The 18,418-nt window shown below is 36.9% G+C and overlaps 1 protein-coding gene across 1 annotated transcript in view; it reads right to left on the bottom strand.

The window, feature by feature from the left end:
- Positions 1-358: 358 nt before the first annotated feature.
- PTCHD4 (patched domain containing 4) overlaps positions 359-18,418 on the bottom strand; it is a 173,831-nt gene continuing 155,771 nt past the window's right edge. The window contains exon 3 of the mRNA XM_024558046.3: positions 359-2,264. Within this exon, the coding sequence (XP_024413814.2) occupies positions 631-2,264 (1,634 nt within the window). The 3' untranslated portion in view covers positions 359-630. The remainder of the gene's footprint in view (positions 2,265-18,418) is intronic.

Raw genomic sequence — 18,418 nt, 5'->3', positions numbered from 1 at the left:
TTTGACTTCCTAGAGAAAGGCCAGCCTAACTGCAAATGGACATCTCCCTCCACATGAATGTCAATGCACACTAAAGGCAAATCTAAGTATATGTATATATGGCATATATACATATATATATACACATAAAATGGATTGGGAAGACCTTTGGTTCAGATAGGATTAAATACGTACTTCCCAAGTGCATAGGTTTCTTTTGACCAACCCGTTCAAAAAACAAATATGAAAAGTGCCATGGCAATTTTGACATTTTCTATGTCTTTTTCCCTATTTGGAGGCCCCCTTTCCTCATTTGCCATCTCTCCTAAGCATTTTTATTTTGAAAGCAGTTGTTTTTTTCTTGTTTTGGCCTTCTAATACTTCATTGATTCATCCATTCCATGAAAGAGCTCTTAGATCATATTCAGAAACATATCTTTAGCAGAGAAAAGGTTGCAAAGAACTTTTCCCCCTTTTTGGATTCCCTCTTCTCTCCAAGAAGTAGACACTTTGATGTGTAATGAATAATTCACTCTGATCTGACTTGCCTTGTTACCCCTGGCCAGCCCAAGCAGCTGAGGTCTGAGCTTTACTCGCCCTGCATCGTTGTGCAATACTGGAAAAGAAAAATAATCCATTAGTCTACCCCTGTCAGACTGTGGTGACGTGATCAGGGTTCTCTTGAATTTCTATGCATTCAATTTCCTCTCTCTCCTTTCGTTTGGCACGTTTCTTTTTCTTGTGATGCTTTTTGGAAGGGGGGAAAAAGGTTAGGAACACAGGTAAGATAACAAAACAGTGCAGAAGTGTGCAACCCCCAGTGAGCAGCAAGCATTTGAACAGTGTGAAGGTCAGGTTTGAAGGCACAAATAGGAGGGGAACCAACCCAATAAGAAAAGAAGTAATATTTTGCAAAATGGCTGTCCCATGCTCTTGCAGAGAGCTTTTTATACATTGCGTTCGGGTGTGCTCAGTTGCTAATACAAATGTGTAAAGCAGTGGTGCACAGTGGTCAATGGCGAAATTTAAAGTGTAGATAAGGCACAAGATAGAAATGCAATCCATGTCGACGTTCCATAATGTCATTAAGCCCAGAACGCCCAGCTCAATTGAGGTGACACTAAGAATTAGCCAGAAGTTTCCCAGAGGGTGGATCACTAGGAAAAAAGTGAGGATTAACACCAGGAGAACACCAAAGCCTGCAATCAGAACAGGCACTGTGACAGACAAGCCGTAATGGTCCATGAACACAAAGGAGGGGTTGAACACGATGAATCGGATACTCTTTGAGAGGGACAGGGGCCTCAGCTTTTCCAACACTTCTATGACTTCCTTCTGCTTGTCTCTGCTAGTTCTTGCCACCAAATACAAGCGAGATGCAATGATATTGTTCTCATCCCCTGCCTTGGAGAAGATGATGTCATTTCGAAAGTGCTGGAATTCTGGCTTTTTTAAAAAGGAACTCTGTAGGACATTGATAAAGTCACTCTTGTTATTGGCACTGATGTTGCTAACTTTCAGGAACTGGTAATACTGCTCCACCCAGGACACTGTAGTGAACCCACTACAGAGTCTCCGTAGATCCTCCTGGACACTGCTGTTCCAGTACTCAAGGGGCTCATAGACGTAGAATCCTATCACGGGGCTGTAGTTGCTGAAATATTTCTGCTGAACCATGGCATAGGAGACGCTTGGGGAATCACTGGCTAGCAAATTGATGATGTCAGCTCTATCACTGATCTGCAGGCATCCCATGAAAGAGAAGGAGGCATAAATAAGATAGAGGATGACAACAAATGGCTTCACGTAGATATTGGTAATCCATTCATTGTAATGTTCACGGAGGAAGTGCTGAATAAAGTGGTGCTGGTAAGGGTTCGTCTCATGATGGGATGTCTGTTGATGCCCATCACTCATCACTGTCTGGAACCACACAGGTTTGCGGTCCAGGTATTCTGCAGAAGGGATTTTACAGCAAAAGATGCTGTGGTAACGGTTTTGCTCCAGCTGGCCAGCAAAGACCAGACAGGAGCCAAAGAAAGAAAAAATGTAGAAGTAGTTTAACAGAATGGAGACACACATGTTCTGACAGAAGACTTTTACAGCCTCTATGTTTGTGAATGGGCTGGCACCCATGCCAAAGGTAATGAGGTACAGGGAGCTGGTCATGGTATAGGTGACCATCACATCAGAATAGGCATCTGCTACCCTGTCTTTGAAGGGCAAATTTTCTCTGGTTCTCCGCCATCCAGACAGAAGCTCAAATACTCCTTTAGTTCCATGACCTAATTTAAGAAAAAAAGAAAAAAATAATTGTTTTTATTTCCTCCTATGGGTCAAGTGAATTCCTGATAGGTTACCTATGCTAAACAGCACTTTCTACTCTAGTCCTTCTATCAAGGTCTCAAAATTTGTTACATGACAGGACATATTTGCTCCATGTTTCCATTTTAGGCAAGTCCAATTTGTTGGAAGTGTTGGGAAAAATAAAACAGTTACTGTCTGGTCTATTAATTTGAAAAGTTGTAATATAACATGATGTTATCCTCATACACATTGTCTCCTTAAATGGATTATAAATTGACAAGGGCAGGGCTATTACTTGTGCATCTTCAAATATCCCCAACACCAATTCAGTGTTTAATCAACTGATGTATTGACTGAGAGTCCCTAACCTTCATTTACATGCTGATTTACATGCTGATTTAGGAAATTATAAGATGATTTTAAACACTTAAAAATGGCTTTAAATTGATTTTACAATGTGAATAATCAGCTTGGGTGGCCAAATGGCTTAGAAACAAATTCTTACAGATTTGATTAGTTAACATTGGATAGGAATCCCCAAAAAATTCTTCCAGGTCACATAAAAGATGGGGCAAGACCTTCAGAACAAGAGATCGCAGCAAGCATTTCCTTTGGGCTTATCACAGAGTCTTCATTCACAATGATGTATGCTGACTAAATGTTTGACTCCCTCATTAAAGTGGATAGAGAATGTTTCTTTTTATTACCGACTTCTGTGCACACTTTGATAAGGGTAAATGGACAAAAAATTTATTCAACCTACTTAAGTACCTACTATGTGCCAGAAACTGTAAGATATTGACATGTTTTATTTCAGGAATTGACAGCTCTTAAGATACCATCACTTGCTCCTTTATTAGCAAAATCAGAAATGATAAAGTTATACCATACCTGCAATTTATCTTTCTTTCACTTGCCTGAATTAGCTCTGTCAAGTACTATCCTTGATACATCAGTTGATAACTGTCTGAGTGGAAATCTTCATGGACCATCAGTCTTGCCCTGGTAGCCATAGCAGTACAACACACAAACCCTTTCTATGAATGGATAGAAGATATGTTCTCCAAGAAACTCATTAGATATATAAAAGTATAGCATAAATGTACAAAAATGAACTAGTATAAGAAGTCCTGGAAAATGGAGTCTAAGACGGACAGTAGGGTGGCAGGCAGAGACAGGCAGAGGCAGAACCTGCTATGACTTGGGTCCTTTGCTGACACACCCCTGAACCCAATGATGATGAAACCCAGCTTATCAGAGCAGCTTGCCCTATCCTAGGAGCAGCCAGGCCCAGAGGAATCAGCTGCAAACTGTGGATTGTTTTTACCTTCAAACAGGTTGTCGAACACTAGGCACGCGCAGCACCTGATATTGGCTCACACAAAATCAGAGCCATACCCAAAGGGACAACACAGCAGGCAAGCACTAAACTCTGCTGAGATGAACTCCACTTTGTTCTTTTTCATTGTTTGCATTACTTTTTGGTTTATATAGCCTTATTATTTTTTCTATTTTATCCTTTTCTTCTATTTTTGTTTTGCTCTATTTTTTTCTTTCATATCTCTTATTTTACTCTTACCTTTGATTACCCCATTGTTTCCTTCTTCTCTCCTTTCCTTATTTTTGTCATTCTTTCTCTGTCTTTGTCCATTTTTCCTGTTTTCTTCTTTCAGTTCATTATTTGCATTAGTTCTCTTCCCTTTTTTCTTCCTGTAATCACTTTTCTGTCCCTTGGTCTTCTCTTATTCTTTACTTCCCCCTTTCCCTAATATTTCATTTCTCTTTCCACTGTTATTATTTTTTGATCTTTTGTCACTGATATTGCTGTTGTTGGGGGGTGCTTATTTTGGTTACATTTTTGTGTTGTTTTGCTTTGTTCTGTCAATACCTGTACAACATTGTACAAGACGTGATGGAGGCTGAGCCTCTCAGTCAGACAACTGGAGGGGAGATTCCAACAACGAACAGGCCAACAACATTCAGGACCCAGATACAGTGGGAGATCCCACATAATCCACACAAAGGGCATTCCCAGAGCATCCAGATCAGGTACCACAGAATTCCTTCCACATAAGCCCACACCACAAGACAGGAAGTCAAGACAGGTAAAATGGGGAGATAAAGAAACCATCTCCAAATGAAAGAAAAGGAGGAATCCCCAGAAAAATAGCTACATGAAATTGAGGCAAGCAAATCATCACACAGGGAATTCAAGGTAATGGTTATAAGGCTGCTCTAGTAACTTAATGAGAACTACATCAACATGAAAAAAGACATAGAAACTATAAATAAGAACCAGCTGGAAATGAAGAATACAATATCTGATATGAAGAATATACTGGAAGGAATTAAAATCAGGCTAGATGAAGTAGAGAATCAAGCCAGCAATTTGGAAGACACGATGGAAAAATACATCCAGTCAGAACAACAAAATGAAAAAAGACTTTAAAAGTGTGAAGGTAGTGTAAGAGAGCTTTGGGACAACATGAAATGGAGCAATATTTGTATCATAGGGATACCAGAAGGAAAAGAAAGGGGAGAAGTGATAGAAAACCTGTTTGAAGAAATAATGGCAGAAAACTTCCTTGATTTGGTGAGAGAGAGTCATGCAGGTTCATGAAGCACAGAGTCCCAATCAAGATGAACCCAAAGAGGCCCACATCAAGACACATCACAAAATAGCAAAGTTAAAAGAGAAAGAGAGAATCTTAAAGGCAGTGAGAGAGAAACAGTTAGTTACCTAAAAGGGAGCTCCGATAAGGCTTCTAGATGATTTCTCAACAGAAACACTATAAGCCAGGAGGGATTGACATGAGATATTCCAAGTAATGAAAAGCAAGTATTTGTAACCAAGACTAGTCTGTCCAGCAAGGTTCTCATTTAAAATGGAAGGTGAAATAAAGAGCTTCACAGACCCCCCCCCAAAAAAAATGCCAAAGATGTACAGCTCCACCAAACCAGCATTGCAAGAGATGCTAAAGGGACTGCTTTAAGAAGAATAAGAAGAGATATATATGGAGAGAGAAACATAGGTACAAAGGGAAAAAATGGCAATGAATAAGCAGCCAGCAATAATAACCTTACATATAAATGGATTCAATGTTCCAATAAAAAAACACAGGGTGACTAATGTATGAAAAAAGATGACCTCCGTATATACTGTCTGCAAGAAAGCCACCTCAGAATGAAACATTTACACAAACTGAAAATGAGGGAATGTAAAAAAATACTCCAAGCAAATGGAGGCCAAAGGAAAGCTGGCAAAGCAATATTTATATCCAACAAAATAGACTTCAAAATAAAGACCATAACAAGAAACAAAGAAGGTCATGACATAATATGTAAAGGGTCAGTCCAACAAGAGGATGTAACCCTTGTAAACATATATGCAACCAATAGAGGGTACCTAAACATGTAAAGAAAATCTTGGAGGACTTTAAGAAAGAGTTCGACAAAAATAAAGTCATTGTAGGTTATTTTAACACCCCACTGTCAACAATGGACAGATTTTCCAGACAAAAAATCAACAAGGATATAGTAGCATTAAATGACGTACTAGATCAAATGGGTTTAATTGATATTTGCAGAGCATTTCATCCCAAAGAAACAGAATATACATTCTCCTCAAATGCACATACATCATTCTCAAAAATAGACCACATGGTAGGACACAAATATGCCTTAACAAATTCAAGAAAATAGAAGTCATATCAAGCACCTTTTTTATCACGACGGCTTGAAACTAGAAATCAAGCTCAAGAAAAAAACTCAAATGTATTCATACATGGAAAGTAAATAATATGTTATAAAATAATGAATGTGTTAACAATGAGATCAAGGAAGAAATCAAAAAGTAGCTGGAAACCAATGAAAATGTACACACAACAACTCAAAACCTGTGGGACAGAGTGAAATCAGTCCTGAGAGGGAAGTTTATAGCATTACTATCCTTCCTTACCTAAGGAAAATAGAAAAATCTCAAATAAACAACCTAAGAATTAGTTAAACAACAACACAGAGCACAGAGTGAGAAGAAGGAAGGAATTAATAACAGAGCAGAAATAAATGACATGGAGACTAAAAATAAAAATAAAAACAGTGAATCCAGGAGCTGGTTCTTTGAAAAGATAAACAAAATTGACAAACCCTTAACCAGATGCATCAAGGAAAGAAGAGAGAGAACCTAAATAGTAAAATCAGAAATGAAAGAGGGGAAGTAGCAACTAATACCACAGAAATACAAAGGGCTGTAAGAAATTACTAAGAAGGACTATATGCCAAGAAGTTGGACAACCTGGGTGAAATGGATAAATTTCTAGAAACATACAATCTTCCAAAACGGAATCAGGAAGAATCTGAAAACCTGAATAGACCAATAACAACAGTGAAATTGAAGCAGTAATCAAAAAATTCCCAGCATAAAAAAGTCCTGGACCAGATGGCTTCACAGGTGAATTTTATCAAACATTTAAAGAAGAACTGCCCTGGCTGGTGTAGCTCAGTGGATTGAGCACAGGCCTGCAAACCAAAGGGTCACTGGTTCAATTCCCCATCAGGGTACATGTCTGGGTTGTGGGCCAGGTCACCAGAAGGGGGTGCATAAGAGGCAATCACACATTGATGTTTCTCTCCCTCTCTTTCTCCTTCCTTTCCCCTCTCTCTAAAAATAAGTAAATAAATAAAATCTTTCTAAAAAATAAAAAAAACTAATACCTATTAGTTCTCCTACTAATCCTCAAACTATTCCAAAAAAATTCAAGAAGAAGGAGACTTACAAACTCTTTTTATGAGGTCACCATTATCCTAATTCCAAGACCAGTTAAAGATACAACAAAGAAAGAAACTTATAGGCCAATATCTCTGACGAACACAGATGCTAAAATTGTCAAACTGGATCCAGCAATACATTTTAAAGATCATACACTATAATCAAATGGGATTCATCCCAGGGGTGCATGGGTGGTACAATATTCACAAATCAATAAATGTGATGCATCATATAAGCAAAATAAAAGACACAAATCACATGATAATATTAATAGATGCAGAAAAAGAATTTGCTAAAACCCAGCATATTTTTTATGATAAAAAATACCCAGTGGGAATAGAGAGAACATACCTCAATATAATAAAGGCCATATATGAAAAACTTACTGCCAAGATCATACTCATTGGGCAAAAACTAAAAGTATTTCCTTTAAGATAGGGAGTAAGACAGGGGTGTCTGCAATCACACTCTTATTCAGCATAGTACTGGGAGTCCTAGCCTCAGTGATCAGACAAGAAGAAAATTAAAAGCATCCCAATTGGAAATGAGAAAGTAAAACTGTTGTTATTTACAGACAACATGATGTTGTACACAGAAAACCTTATAGTCTCCACCAAAAAAAGAAAACCCTACTCAACCTAATAAGTGAATTCAGCAAAGTAGTGAGATATAAAGTCAATATTCATAAATCCATGGCATTTTTATGTACCAATAATGAAGTATTAAAAGAGAAAGTAAGAAAACAATCCCATTTACTATTGCAAAACAAAAAGATAGTACCTAGGAATAAATTTAATGAAGTGGGTAAAAGGCCTGTACTCAGAAAACTATAAGACACTGAAGACAGAAACTGAGGAAAATACAAATAAGTGGAAGCATATGCCATGTTCTTGGATTGGAGAATTAACATCATTAAAATATGCATAGTACCCAAAACAATCTATGGATTCAATGCAGTTCCTATTAATATACCAATGGCATATCTCACAGATCTAAAAAAAGTATTCCAAAAATTTGTATGGAACCAAAAATGACCCCAAATAGCCTCAGCAATCTTGAAAATGAAGAATGTTGGAGGGATCACAATACCTGATATCAAACTATACTATAAGGCCACAGTAATCAAAACAATCTGATACTGTCATAGGAATAGACACATAGATCAATGGAACACAACAGAGAGCCCAGAAATAAACCCATGTCTTTATGGTCAATTAATATTTGACAAAGGAGGCGAAAGCATATAATAAAGTAAGGACACTCCCTTCAATAAATGGTGTTGGGAGAAATGGACTGACACATGCAAAAAAAATGAAACTAGACCACCAACTTATACCATATACCGTAAAAATCATAAAGGAAAATATAGTCAAATTTCAGATATCCCACATAGCAATATTTTTGCTGATATATCCCCTAGGGCAAGGGAAATAAAAGAAAAAATGAACAAATGGGACTGCATCAAATTAAAAAGCTTCTGCAAAGCTAAAGAAACTATCATGAAAATGAAAAGGGAACTGATTGTATGGGAGAGCGTATTTTCCAATGATATATGGGACAAGGGTTTAATCTCTAAAATACATAAAGAAGGTACACAGGAAGACAAACAGCGCAATTTAGAAAATGGGCACAGGATCTGAATAAACACTTCTCCAGGGAGGACATACAGAGGGCCCATAGACATATGAAAGGATGCTCACCATCACTAGCCATCAGAGAGATGCAAATTAAAACCACAATGAGATATCACCACACACCTGCCAACATGGCTATCATCAGTAAATCAACAAACAGCAGGTACTGGCGAGGATGTGGAGAAAAGGGAACGCTAGTGCAGTGTTGGTGGAAATGCAGACTGGTGCAGCCACTGTGGAAAGCAGTGTGGAATTCCTTCAAAAATTAAAAATGTGTTTTGACTCAGAAATTCTACTCCTAGAAATATACCCTATGAATCCAGAAACACCAATTCAAACCATTCGTGCACCCTCATTTTCATAGCAGCGTTATTTACAGCCTAAGTGCTTTAAACAGCCTAAGTGCCCATCACTAGATGAATGGAAAAAACCCCAAAACTGTTGTATATTTATACAATGGAATGCTATGCAGCAGAAAAAATAGATGAAATCTTTTCCTTTTGTAACAGTATGGGTGGAACTGGAGATTATTACTCTAAGTGAAATAAGCCAGTCAGTGAAAGACAAATTCCATATGATCTCACCTATAAGAGGAATCTAATAAACAAACTAAACTGGTGCATAAAATAGAATCAGAGGCATAACATCATGGAAGGGACTGACAGCTCTAAGATGGGTGGGAGGAGGTGGGGACTGACTGAAGGAGGGTGAAGGGATTAGTCAAAGAACATGTATGAAGGACCCCTAGTCATGGACAATTGTGCGGGAACTGACTATGGAAATGAAGGATGGGCTGGGAGGAAGAGGGCAAATGGGGGAAAAGTGGGACAATTGTAATAGCATAAGTAGTAAAATATTTTAAACAGTTACAAAAAGGACCATTTCTGCATTAAAAACAGATCAAGTGTTGAGGCCAGTAAAGTTTTGAGTGTTTGAAAAGAATATAGAATCACGTATTAATTGTAAAACTCTGAGGGTAGCCTACATTTATGATGACCTCTGGGAGCTTGAAATGCTAAAATTTCAACCAGAATAAGATAGAAAGGCATCATTGTTTAATAAACATCCAAAGTTTCTCTGAGGAAATAAAAAGAAAACCCAGAAAATGAACTTTGTGAGGTGCTTAGATAATGGAGTTCAGTGTAACACACCTAACTGACTTAGTAGTGCTTTAACCAATATGTCATGGCCGGGGTCTTACTGTCATCACTGATTTTGTGTTGTTAATGGAGTTTTCTAATTGGCCTACATAATCCTTTTCTTCTTTGTCACTTTTATTTGGGACTACAATGTGCACAATTAAAACCTTCATTTCTCAGCCTACCCTTCCACTAGGTGTGACATATTTCTGGACAATGTGATGTAACTGGAAGTCACTTAAGGATGCTTATTAGAAAACCAGAAGGAGCTTTGTCCCGAATGACATTATGCAGTCACCACAAGAGCCTTGGCCTACCTTCCTCTTGAATTATCTTTAAAGAAAGTCAAATCTCCACTTGACTAAGGCACTGTATGTAAGGCTGTTATATTCAGAAGAACCTACTCCTAGTCAATTAAATTTTGTGGGTGTTAGCTCTACTCAAATTCTTCTAAGGGGATCTAAGAATTCTTGCTTTATAGTTAGACTATGGAATTTACAGGTTTAAATGTATGTAATGCTAATCTTTAATTTTAGACACATTGGTCCACCTATTCTGGGAGTTATTAACTGTTAATTGTTATTGCATTAGAGTTCTTCTTATTCCAAAATAAAGCCTGTTTATTCTCCAAAGTTCTCTCTTCTGGGTCTCCATTCAGGAATGATCCTTTAACCTAATAAGTAGAAAGGGTTCTGAAAATTGCACTTAGATATAAAGTAAGGTGTTTTGCTTTGTTTTTGCAGACAATGATCTATTTCTTCTTACATTTAATTACTACCCCAACATAATCGTACACTGAATTAAGTCAAATGATTCTTAACATCAATTGTGCGTCTATACCTTCTGCAAGACTCCTTGACCAAACAGGATACTTGTTCTCTTATTCCATTGTCAAACTGTAACATTAGGATATTAGTTAAGGTAATTAAAATGATTCTTTAATTAGGGCACATCTCTTCTGAAATGAGGACTCTTGCTATCTTTGTAGCCACAAGGGGGGAAAAAGATACTTGGGGCTATAGCTAAATGTGGCTTGCCTTTGCTAATGGTCACTTTTATGGAATATTAGGTACACTATGTAGGCCACAGTGTTACTTTATTTAGTACATGGGTCTGTGTGTGTGGGAAGGTGTGCTAAACTATATTAGGTTAAGTAATCACCTTAAGTATGATAAAAACTAAAAACACAATTTCCAAACTTTGGAGATGGCATATTCTATCTCATTCATAGGTTTAGATATTTTACAAGGTATTACTGCTAATATTCACTCATTTGATTCTCACCATAACGGATACTTTCTAGAAGTTCAGGTCTCTTACCTGCTTCAGCTAGGGCAATCTTCTCTGTCCCCACAAACCTGCCCATGGTTAGTCTTAAATTCTTAGTTTTGTTCATTCTATTTTCTCTGCCTTATAACACCTTCTCCTCATTGCTGATCATTTAATTGAAATTCTATCCATTGGACTATTAAGGGTCAGGTCAATTCTCATCTTTTCCAAGAAGCTATCTCTGACAATACCAGACATATTGATTTTTCTTTCTGTTCCTTTTTGCACTAATAAGTTACTCATTTTGACACCCACCCACGTGCTGTTTTTCTGTGGAACGAAATGGCTTTCTCAAGATATGTTCTATCTTCAAGGTCAGAGAATGCATTCTCTGTTATTTTTATGCTCTGCAGAACATCTGGCAAACTGGTAGATGTCTGGGGGATACCCACTAACCTCTTATTGAACTAAATCAAGTCTAATTCTTTATTCTAGATGGGTTCAGGAAAATGTATCTTTTATTTATTTTTAATTGTAAAAATAATATACTTACAGCATCTTTATACTTATATTGTATCAAAAACAACTATATACTTTATAAAACCAATTTATTTTCTAATTACTATTGACATACAATATTATATTAATTTCAGTTGTACAATATAGTGATTAGACATTTATATACCTTATGAAGTGATCACCCAGGTACATCTAATATCCATCTTATACCAAACATACTTATTATAATATTATTGACTAGATTTCTTATACTGTACTTTACATTCCCATGACTATTTTTATAACTTCTAATTTGTACTTCTTAATCCCTTTTACCTTCTCCCCCCCGTGCCTGACACCCCTCCAATCTGGGGACAATCAGTTTGTTCTTATTTTCCTATGAGTTTGTTTCTATTTTGCTTGTTTATTTTGATTTTTAGATTCCATATGTAAGTGAAATCATATAGTATTTTTCTTTCTCTGACTTATTTCGCTAGCATAATACCCTATAGGTATATTCATGTTGTTGCAGATGGTAAGATTTCATTCTTATTTTTATGGCTGAGCGATATGCCATTGTATGTACAGGGGTGGGAAAAAGTAGATTTACAGTTGTAACACAGTACAGATAAATAATATAATAATAAATGATAATACAAAAATAAACTGTTTTGCATAGTTACAACTGTAAACCTATTTTTGCCACCCCTGTATGTACCATATCTTTTGCCACTCCATTAGTTGAATTTACCCCAATATATATTTATTTAGAGTGTGTTACACATGAGGGCCTGTTTGTCAATATATTAAACATAGAGGTAAACAAGAAACCCAATCTTTTCCAACATCTGCCAGTCTAAAAGGTAATTTTTACTTGGTTAATTCTGAGACTGAGCTCATACCATCTAATAAGTATGAATTTTAGATGCTGTCCTGTACACTCTTGGATGTTTAGAAACATTTTTGGTTTCTACCCCTTATGCCAGTAGCATACTGTATAGTTGTGACAACTTAAAAGTTCTTCATACATTTCCAAATGCTGCTGCTGTCTGAAGGAATTGGGCTTGATTGAGAATCATTGGTTTATTCAAAATGAAAAGAAATAGTATGCCTACACATACAAGCAAATATATATATTTATATATATATATTTATATATATATATTTATATATATATTTATATATATTATATTTATATATATTATATAATATATTATATATATTTATATATATATATATTTAATCCCCTTTCTGATTACTAAGACAGGCCTTATCTATCCATACTTCCATCCATACAGATAGATAACTACTTAAATAATTAATTCATAAACTCAGTTCCTACCAAGAAGAAGTTAGGACTGGGATCACTCTTGTCTCTCAACCACACAGAGCTTGTTTTCTAAGCTCTGCAGTGTTTTCTCTCTTGGTGTCTGACTTTTCACTTTGGTTTCCTTTCTGAGGCTGGAACCACTTTTTGAACATCTGTTCACTTGAAAGAAGCCCTAGCTCTCTCTCCACTTAGCTTTTCTAACAAGGTTGTATTCATTATTTTCCCACCTTTACTCAGAAGTCATTTCCCAAATCAAACAATGCACCTGAAGCCACGATACTGATAGCCACCCAAAAGACAAGTAGCCCGCCATCTCAGACGATGATGCATGGACCAAATACAAGTGTATGTTGTCTCATTGAACAACGACCTGCACTAGTTTGAGTATATTACCTCCTGGTACCCCAGTCCTAACTGTTCTTTGCTTCTGTTTGCTTTTCCTTTGCAAATCCTTATTCCTCACTGGAGGCCTCAAATTAACTTATGACTAACTATATTCGAGTTTCTAACTGGTGAGAGAGAGACATATATGTAAGGAGTTAATTAACATATAAGGAAGAATTGCATTCTTGCTACATAAAGATGTACTGTGTACTGAGAAAATACAGTGGATTCTTCCTGAGGGATCAGAAAAAGCACCAAAGGTTTTTTAAATAGGCTGTAGCGATCTAAAATATTCTGATGGGAATAACACAAGTAAAGGCACAAACATTTGTAAATTAAGAGGAATTAGTTGTGTTTTTAATGATTATAATTGTGATTTTTTTTCTCTCAGCAGAGATTAGCAGCTGTTACACAGGTTAAGCTATTTTCCCAAATATATATTTATTTAATATTCCAAAAGATGACTGCTAAACTTGTATTATGATTCCTTCCCACTATATTAGTAATTTACAGACTACATTAGAATAATATAATATATATCTCACCTGGGACATTATTGGACAAATAATATATTCTTTAGCAAAATTCATGAGAGAAAATGGTTTGGACAGAGATGAAACTGGGAGAAAATTCAAAGGGAGAAATGAATACAAATAAAGGCTTGTGTGCTTATGTGCATGTATTGAATATTCCAAAAGACTTCGGGTATGTTTTGGGGGAGACTCATTTCTAAATGAAAGAAAGTGGAAGGATTATGCAATAAGAAGGAAAACATACAGGGCAGCTTGCTAACATACCCTATTTAATAAGAGTTTAATAAGTTCTGCTCTTTGAAATTGGGACATATGAAAAAGAAAAAGCCTGTGCGGTCTTCTGACTATGGTGGTACAGGTCAGCCAGAGCAAATGCCATTTTTAATAACTAAGATTCAAAAGTAATGTTTTTGTTACCAATAACACAGAATTCAGTCCTGTGTGAGCTGAACAACATTCAGAACTGATATTAACTCCATTAGAGCCTTAAGTAATCTCTCTACGACAAATAAAGATAACTTCTAAAATAGAATGGATCTTCCTGAGAACTGATTCCAGCCCACATTTAACAAAAGTTCTCTGAAGCCCCGCACTTCCAGTATAAACTCCCACACTGTGCTCGTCCCTTACAATGCTTCCGGAAGATGCTCTGATGACACGGCTTGAATTGAAATGACTTCTTCAAAGCAATGTTGTTCTTCTGTAACTCTGACACGAATACTACAGTTGCCATTTTGGTCCCAAACCCAGTTTCTCCAATACCTAGAATTTCAAAGGAAATAGTTCTAACAAGGATCAAATCGATCAGAGCTCATTGTAACTAACTCAGTTGGTACTCCCTACTATGTTCCTCTTTGAAATATCGCTCTAATAAACGCCATCTGTGGGATTCTAGTTCTTTCTAATCATCTGAATCAGAATTCTCTCCATCTTGCCCAAGAAGATGTACTATTGGGTTTTCTTTTTTCACTTAAACATGTTAAGCCCATAGCAGGACATGACAGAAAGTCACCTGCATCAGAGACATAAGAAATAAAGATTAAAAACAAACTCTTTATGTCATGCTCCAGAGAAAGCTCTCTACTCCAACTTAGGAGTTATTTCTGCTTTGGTTAGCTATGCTTTCAATAATCATGTTTGTGCAAATCACTATCGGGCTCAGGTAGAAAAGAGCATTTTGACTTTCTATTGCACTCTTAAGCTATGTGACTTTCCAGTGCCAACCAAATGAATGAATAATGAATGAAAACATGAACTCCCAGTCGACAGAACCGGTGCAGCAGCTGACCAAAAATCTTGATATTGCAACAGTATTTTGTTATTCACTTGTTTGGCATTATATAGGATATTTACCCATTGTTTCTTCTCCATAGCTGGCTGATTCCTACTTAGATTTTTAAAGATATGACTCAAAGATATTCTCATTTCTAACACCTTGCCCTTGCATTCTTTAATTCCAGCTTACCTACTTCAAAGTCTCTTTTGTGTTCCATCACATATCATAGTGCTTACTAATACACCCAGCCAGACTTATCCATGTGGGCCTATCCTTTGTGTAAGTCTGTAAGGTCCTCCCTGTATAGGGCAGGCACTTATCTTTGTCATTTTTGTTTCCAAATTATTTGGCACATTGCTGGTGCTTAATAAATGTTTGTGATACTGAATTAGCCATAATCTGTGTCTAGTTTTAAAGATATTTAAACATTTTCTTGCAGGGATTATTAACAACCTTTATTCAGCAAAAGATTTTGTGATATTTTGCCATGTTTAATACATGTTTTTGCCCAAAAGTTTGAGGGAAAAATAAGGATGTGCATTATACATGGGCATAATGATTACATACCATGTGTATAAGAATGGGCATAATAATTTCATGTATAACACACACAAAACATGGGTGTGCATTAAACATGACAAAATACAGTAGCAGTTTGCCTCACTTCACTGAGAAGGACACTTGCTGAGTGTCACTCAATGATTCTGTGGCAGAGGTGGTGATATATATCAGTGATGAACAATTGCAAAATTAGCATGTAATTCATTAACTTGACTGGTTCAGCATTATAAATGTCTATAGGGAGTGGAATATGAAATTTTAAAAGTTTCTGTAAGTCAGTATTTGGCAGAGTATGATGGGTCCCTAAAGCACTCATGCTACCATTTAAGAAATAATAAAACTTTCAGACACTTTCTAATCCCCATGATGTCTGACTCAAAGGTGATAAATAGTGTATACTTGTAAAATAACTGTCTTTAATGAACTCCCATCTAGAATAAATTGGTGGCTATTAAGCTCCATTCATAAAGGATGACCAAGGCTTTTGCTTCTTGTACCTATAGGCTAACAAACACATAGGGGAATAAGGTTATTCAACAGAATTTTCCAAGCTGCTCTTGTGAGGTGCATTTGATGGTTTTGCCTAGAACTCTGTGATGGTGGTGCGCAGTGAGGGGAGGGTCTAGCTTCATACTACCCTTAAGCAGGAAGTGACATCTTTTGAGATGCCACCATCCCAGTGTGGAATAATGCAGGCTGACACACAGAGAGACTGGCTACTGCGTGGAAAAGAGGAATTCAGGATGAATCTGAACAGACACTCGTCCCTTAGCACTTAGAACAAGGGTAGAGGATTTTATCAGGTCCCTAATTAAAGAAATGGAATTTAGCAACAGATTCTCATTGTATGATTTTCAGAGCCGTTGCATATTTTACACATATTTTAATGCATAGAAAGGGCATATGCTCTCATTCCAGAGTTTGCATTCCATCATTTTGACAATCTATTTTGTAAAAATATTTAAAAATCCATTTTATATGTGCTCTTTCATATATATGCACGCTCACACACAGGGCCCAGCAGAAGTGAGGCCTGCTTGACTGTGGCTGGTAGGGTAATAATATGGGCGTAGTAATTTATAGTTTTAATTTGAACATTTCACCTAAAATGTCATATGGTGTGTCTGAGTGTGATATTGTTACATTACAGAATTACATGCTTATGATTTTGTAATAAAAAGGGGCATTATTTGTGCCAGACCCTGTATGTATGTGTGTGTATTTATGTGTGTGTGTATTTGTAGAAAGAGAGAGAGAGAGAGAGAGAGAGAGAGAGAGAGAGAGATAGCAGAGATAGAAAGAGAGAGAAGAGGAGATAAGGTTGTTTTAAAACCTACAATAAAACTTTTAATTCTTAAAGTGGGCACAGTGAGGTAAGTATAACACTATTTGGTATTGGTTAGCAGCATTCCCCAGAGCCAGACAGCTTGAGTTTAAATCCCAGATCTCCCACTTCTTAGCTCTGGTTATGGACAGGTTGTTTTTTGAACCTCTCTATATCTGTTTCCTCATCTTTAAAATAAGATAACAATGGAGCCTACCTCCTAGGATTGTGATAAGTTTTAGATAAGTTAACACATATATTTAGTACCCAGTAAGGACTGTACTGAATGAAAAAGCTCAGTTCTGGCAACTGCAAGATCTTTGCTGTGGAGTACGTTCCAAATCACTGGACTTTGAATGCTACTTTCTGGATGCAGCTTGGTTACTGCTATCTTTACCACCTCAGCTGAGCTGGCTTTGGTGGGGGGGTACCTGCTGCTCTCTCTTCAGCCTGCTTGCTGCCAGGCCTCGGAGCTGTCAGGGAGCTGAAGCACCACTGCAGGGCCAGCTCACACGAGATGGCATGATTTTATATTCTCTTCCGCTCCCTGGTATTCGCATTCAGGGAAAAAACGACTCCAGGAAGCTCTTCATTTTATTCTCAAGGCTTTCTGTGTCTTTTAAATTTCATGAACTAAATATACATTATACTTTAAAAAATTTTAAATTTACCAGGGTGATATTGGCTAATAAGATCATATAAATTTCAAGTGCATATTTCTATGATACATGATCTGTATATTGCACTGTGTGCTCACCACCCAAAATCTTCCATCACCACATATTTGTCCCCCTTTACTCTTTGCTACTACCCGCCAGCCCCTTCTCTCTGGTAATGACAAGCTATTCTCTGTGTCTGAGCTTCAGTTTTATATCCCACGTATGAATGAAATCATATGGCTCTTAGCTTTTTCTGAATGACTTACTTCACTTAGCATAGTATTCTCAAGGTCCATTCATGTTGTTGTAAATGGTAGTATTTCATCTATTCCCATGGCTGAGTAGAATTCCATAGTTACCACATCTTCTTTATCCAGTCTTCTAGTGAGAGACACTTTGGCTGGCTCCATGTCTTGGCCAGCATGAGTAATGGTGCAATGAACATAAGAGTATACACATCTTTCCAAATAAATGTTGTTTGAGTTTTTCAGGGAGTGGAGGGATTGCTGGATCATATGCTAACTCTAGTCTTAATTTTTTGACGAGCCACCACACCATTTTCCACAGTGGTTGTACCAGTTTACGTTCCTACCAGCAGTGATAAGGGTTCCTTTTTCTCCACAACCTCTCCAACACTTCTTACTTGTCTTGTTGATAATGGCCATTCTAATAAGTATGAGGTGATATCTCACTGTAACAGGGAATAAAATTTTATTCTACTCTGAGTGAACATGAAATAAAATTAAAATAAGTGTAC

This window comes from Desmodus rotundus, chromosome 11 (assembly GCF_022682495.2).
Source record: "Desmodus rotundus isolate HL8 chromosome 11, HLdesRot8A.1, whole genome shotgun sequence".
Classification (NCBI taxonomy): Eukaryota; Metazoa; Chordata; class Mammalia; order Chiroptera; family Phyllostomidae; genus Desmodus; species Desmodus rotundus.
Note: the sequence above shows the minus strand (reverse complement) of the source record. Positions and strands in the feature narration are given on the sequence as shown.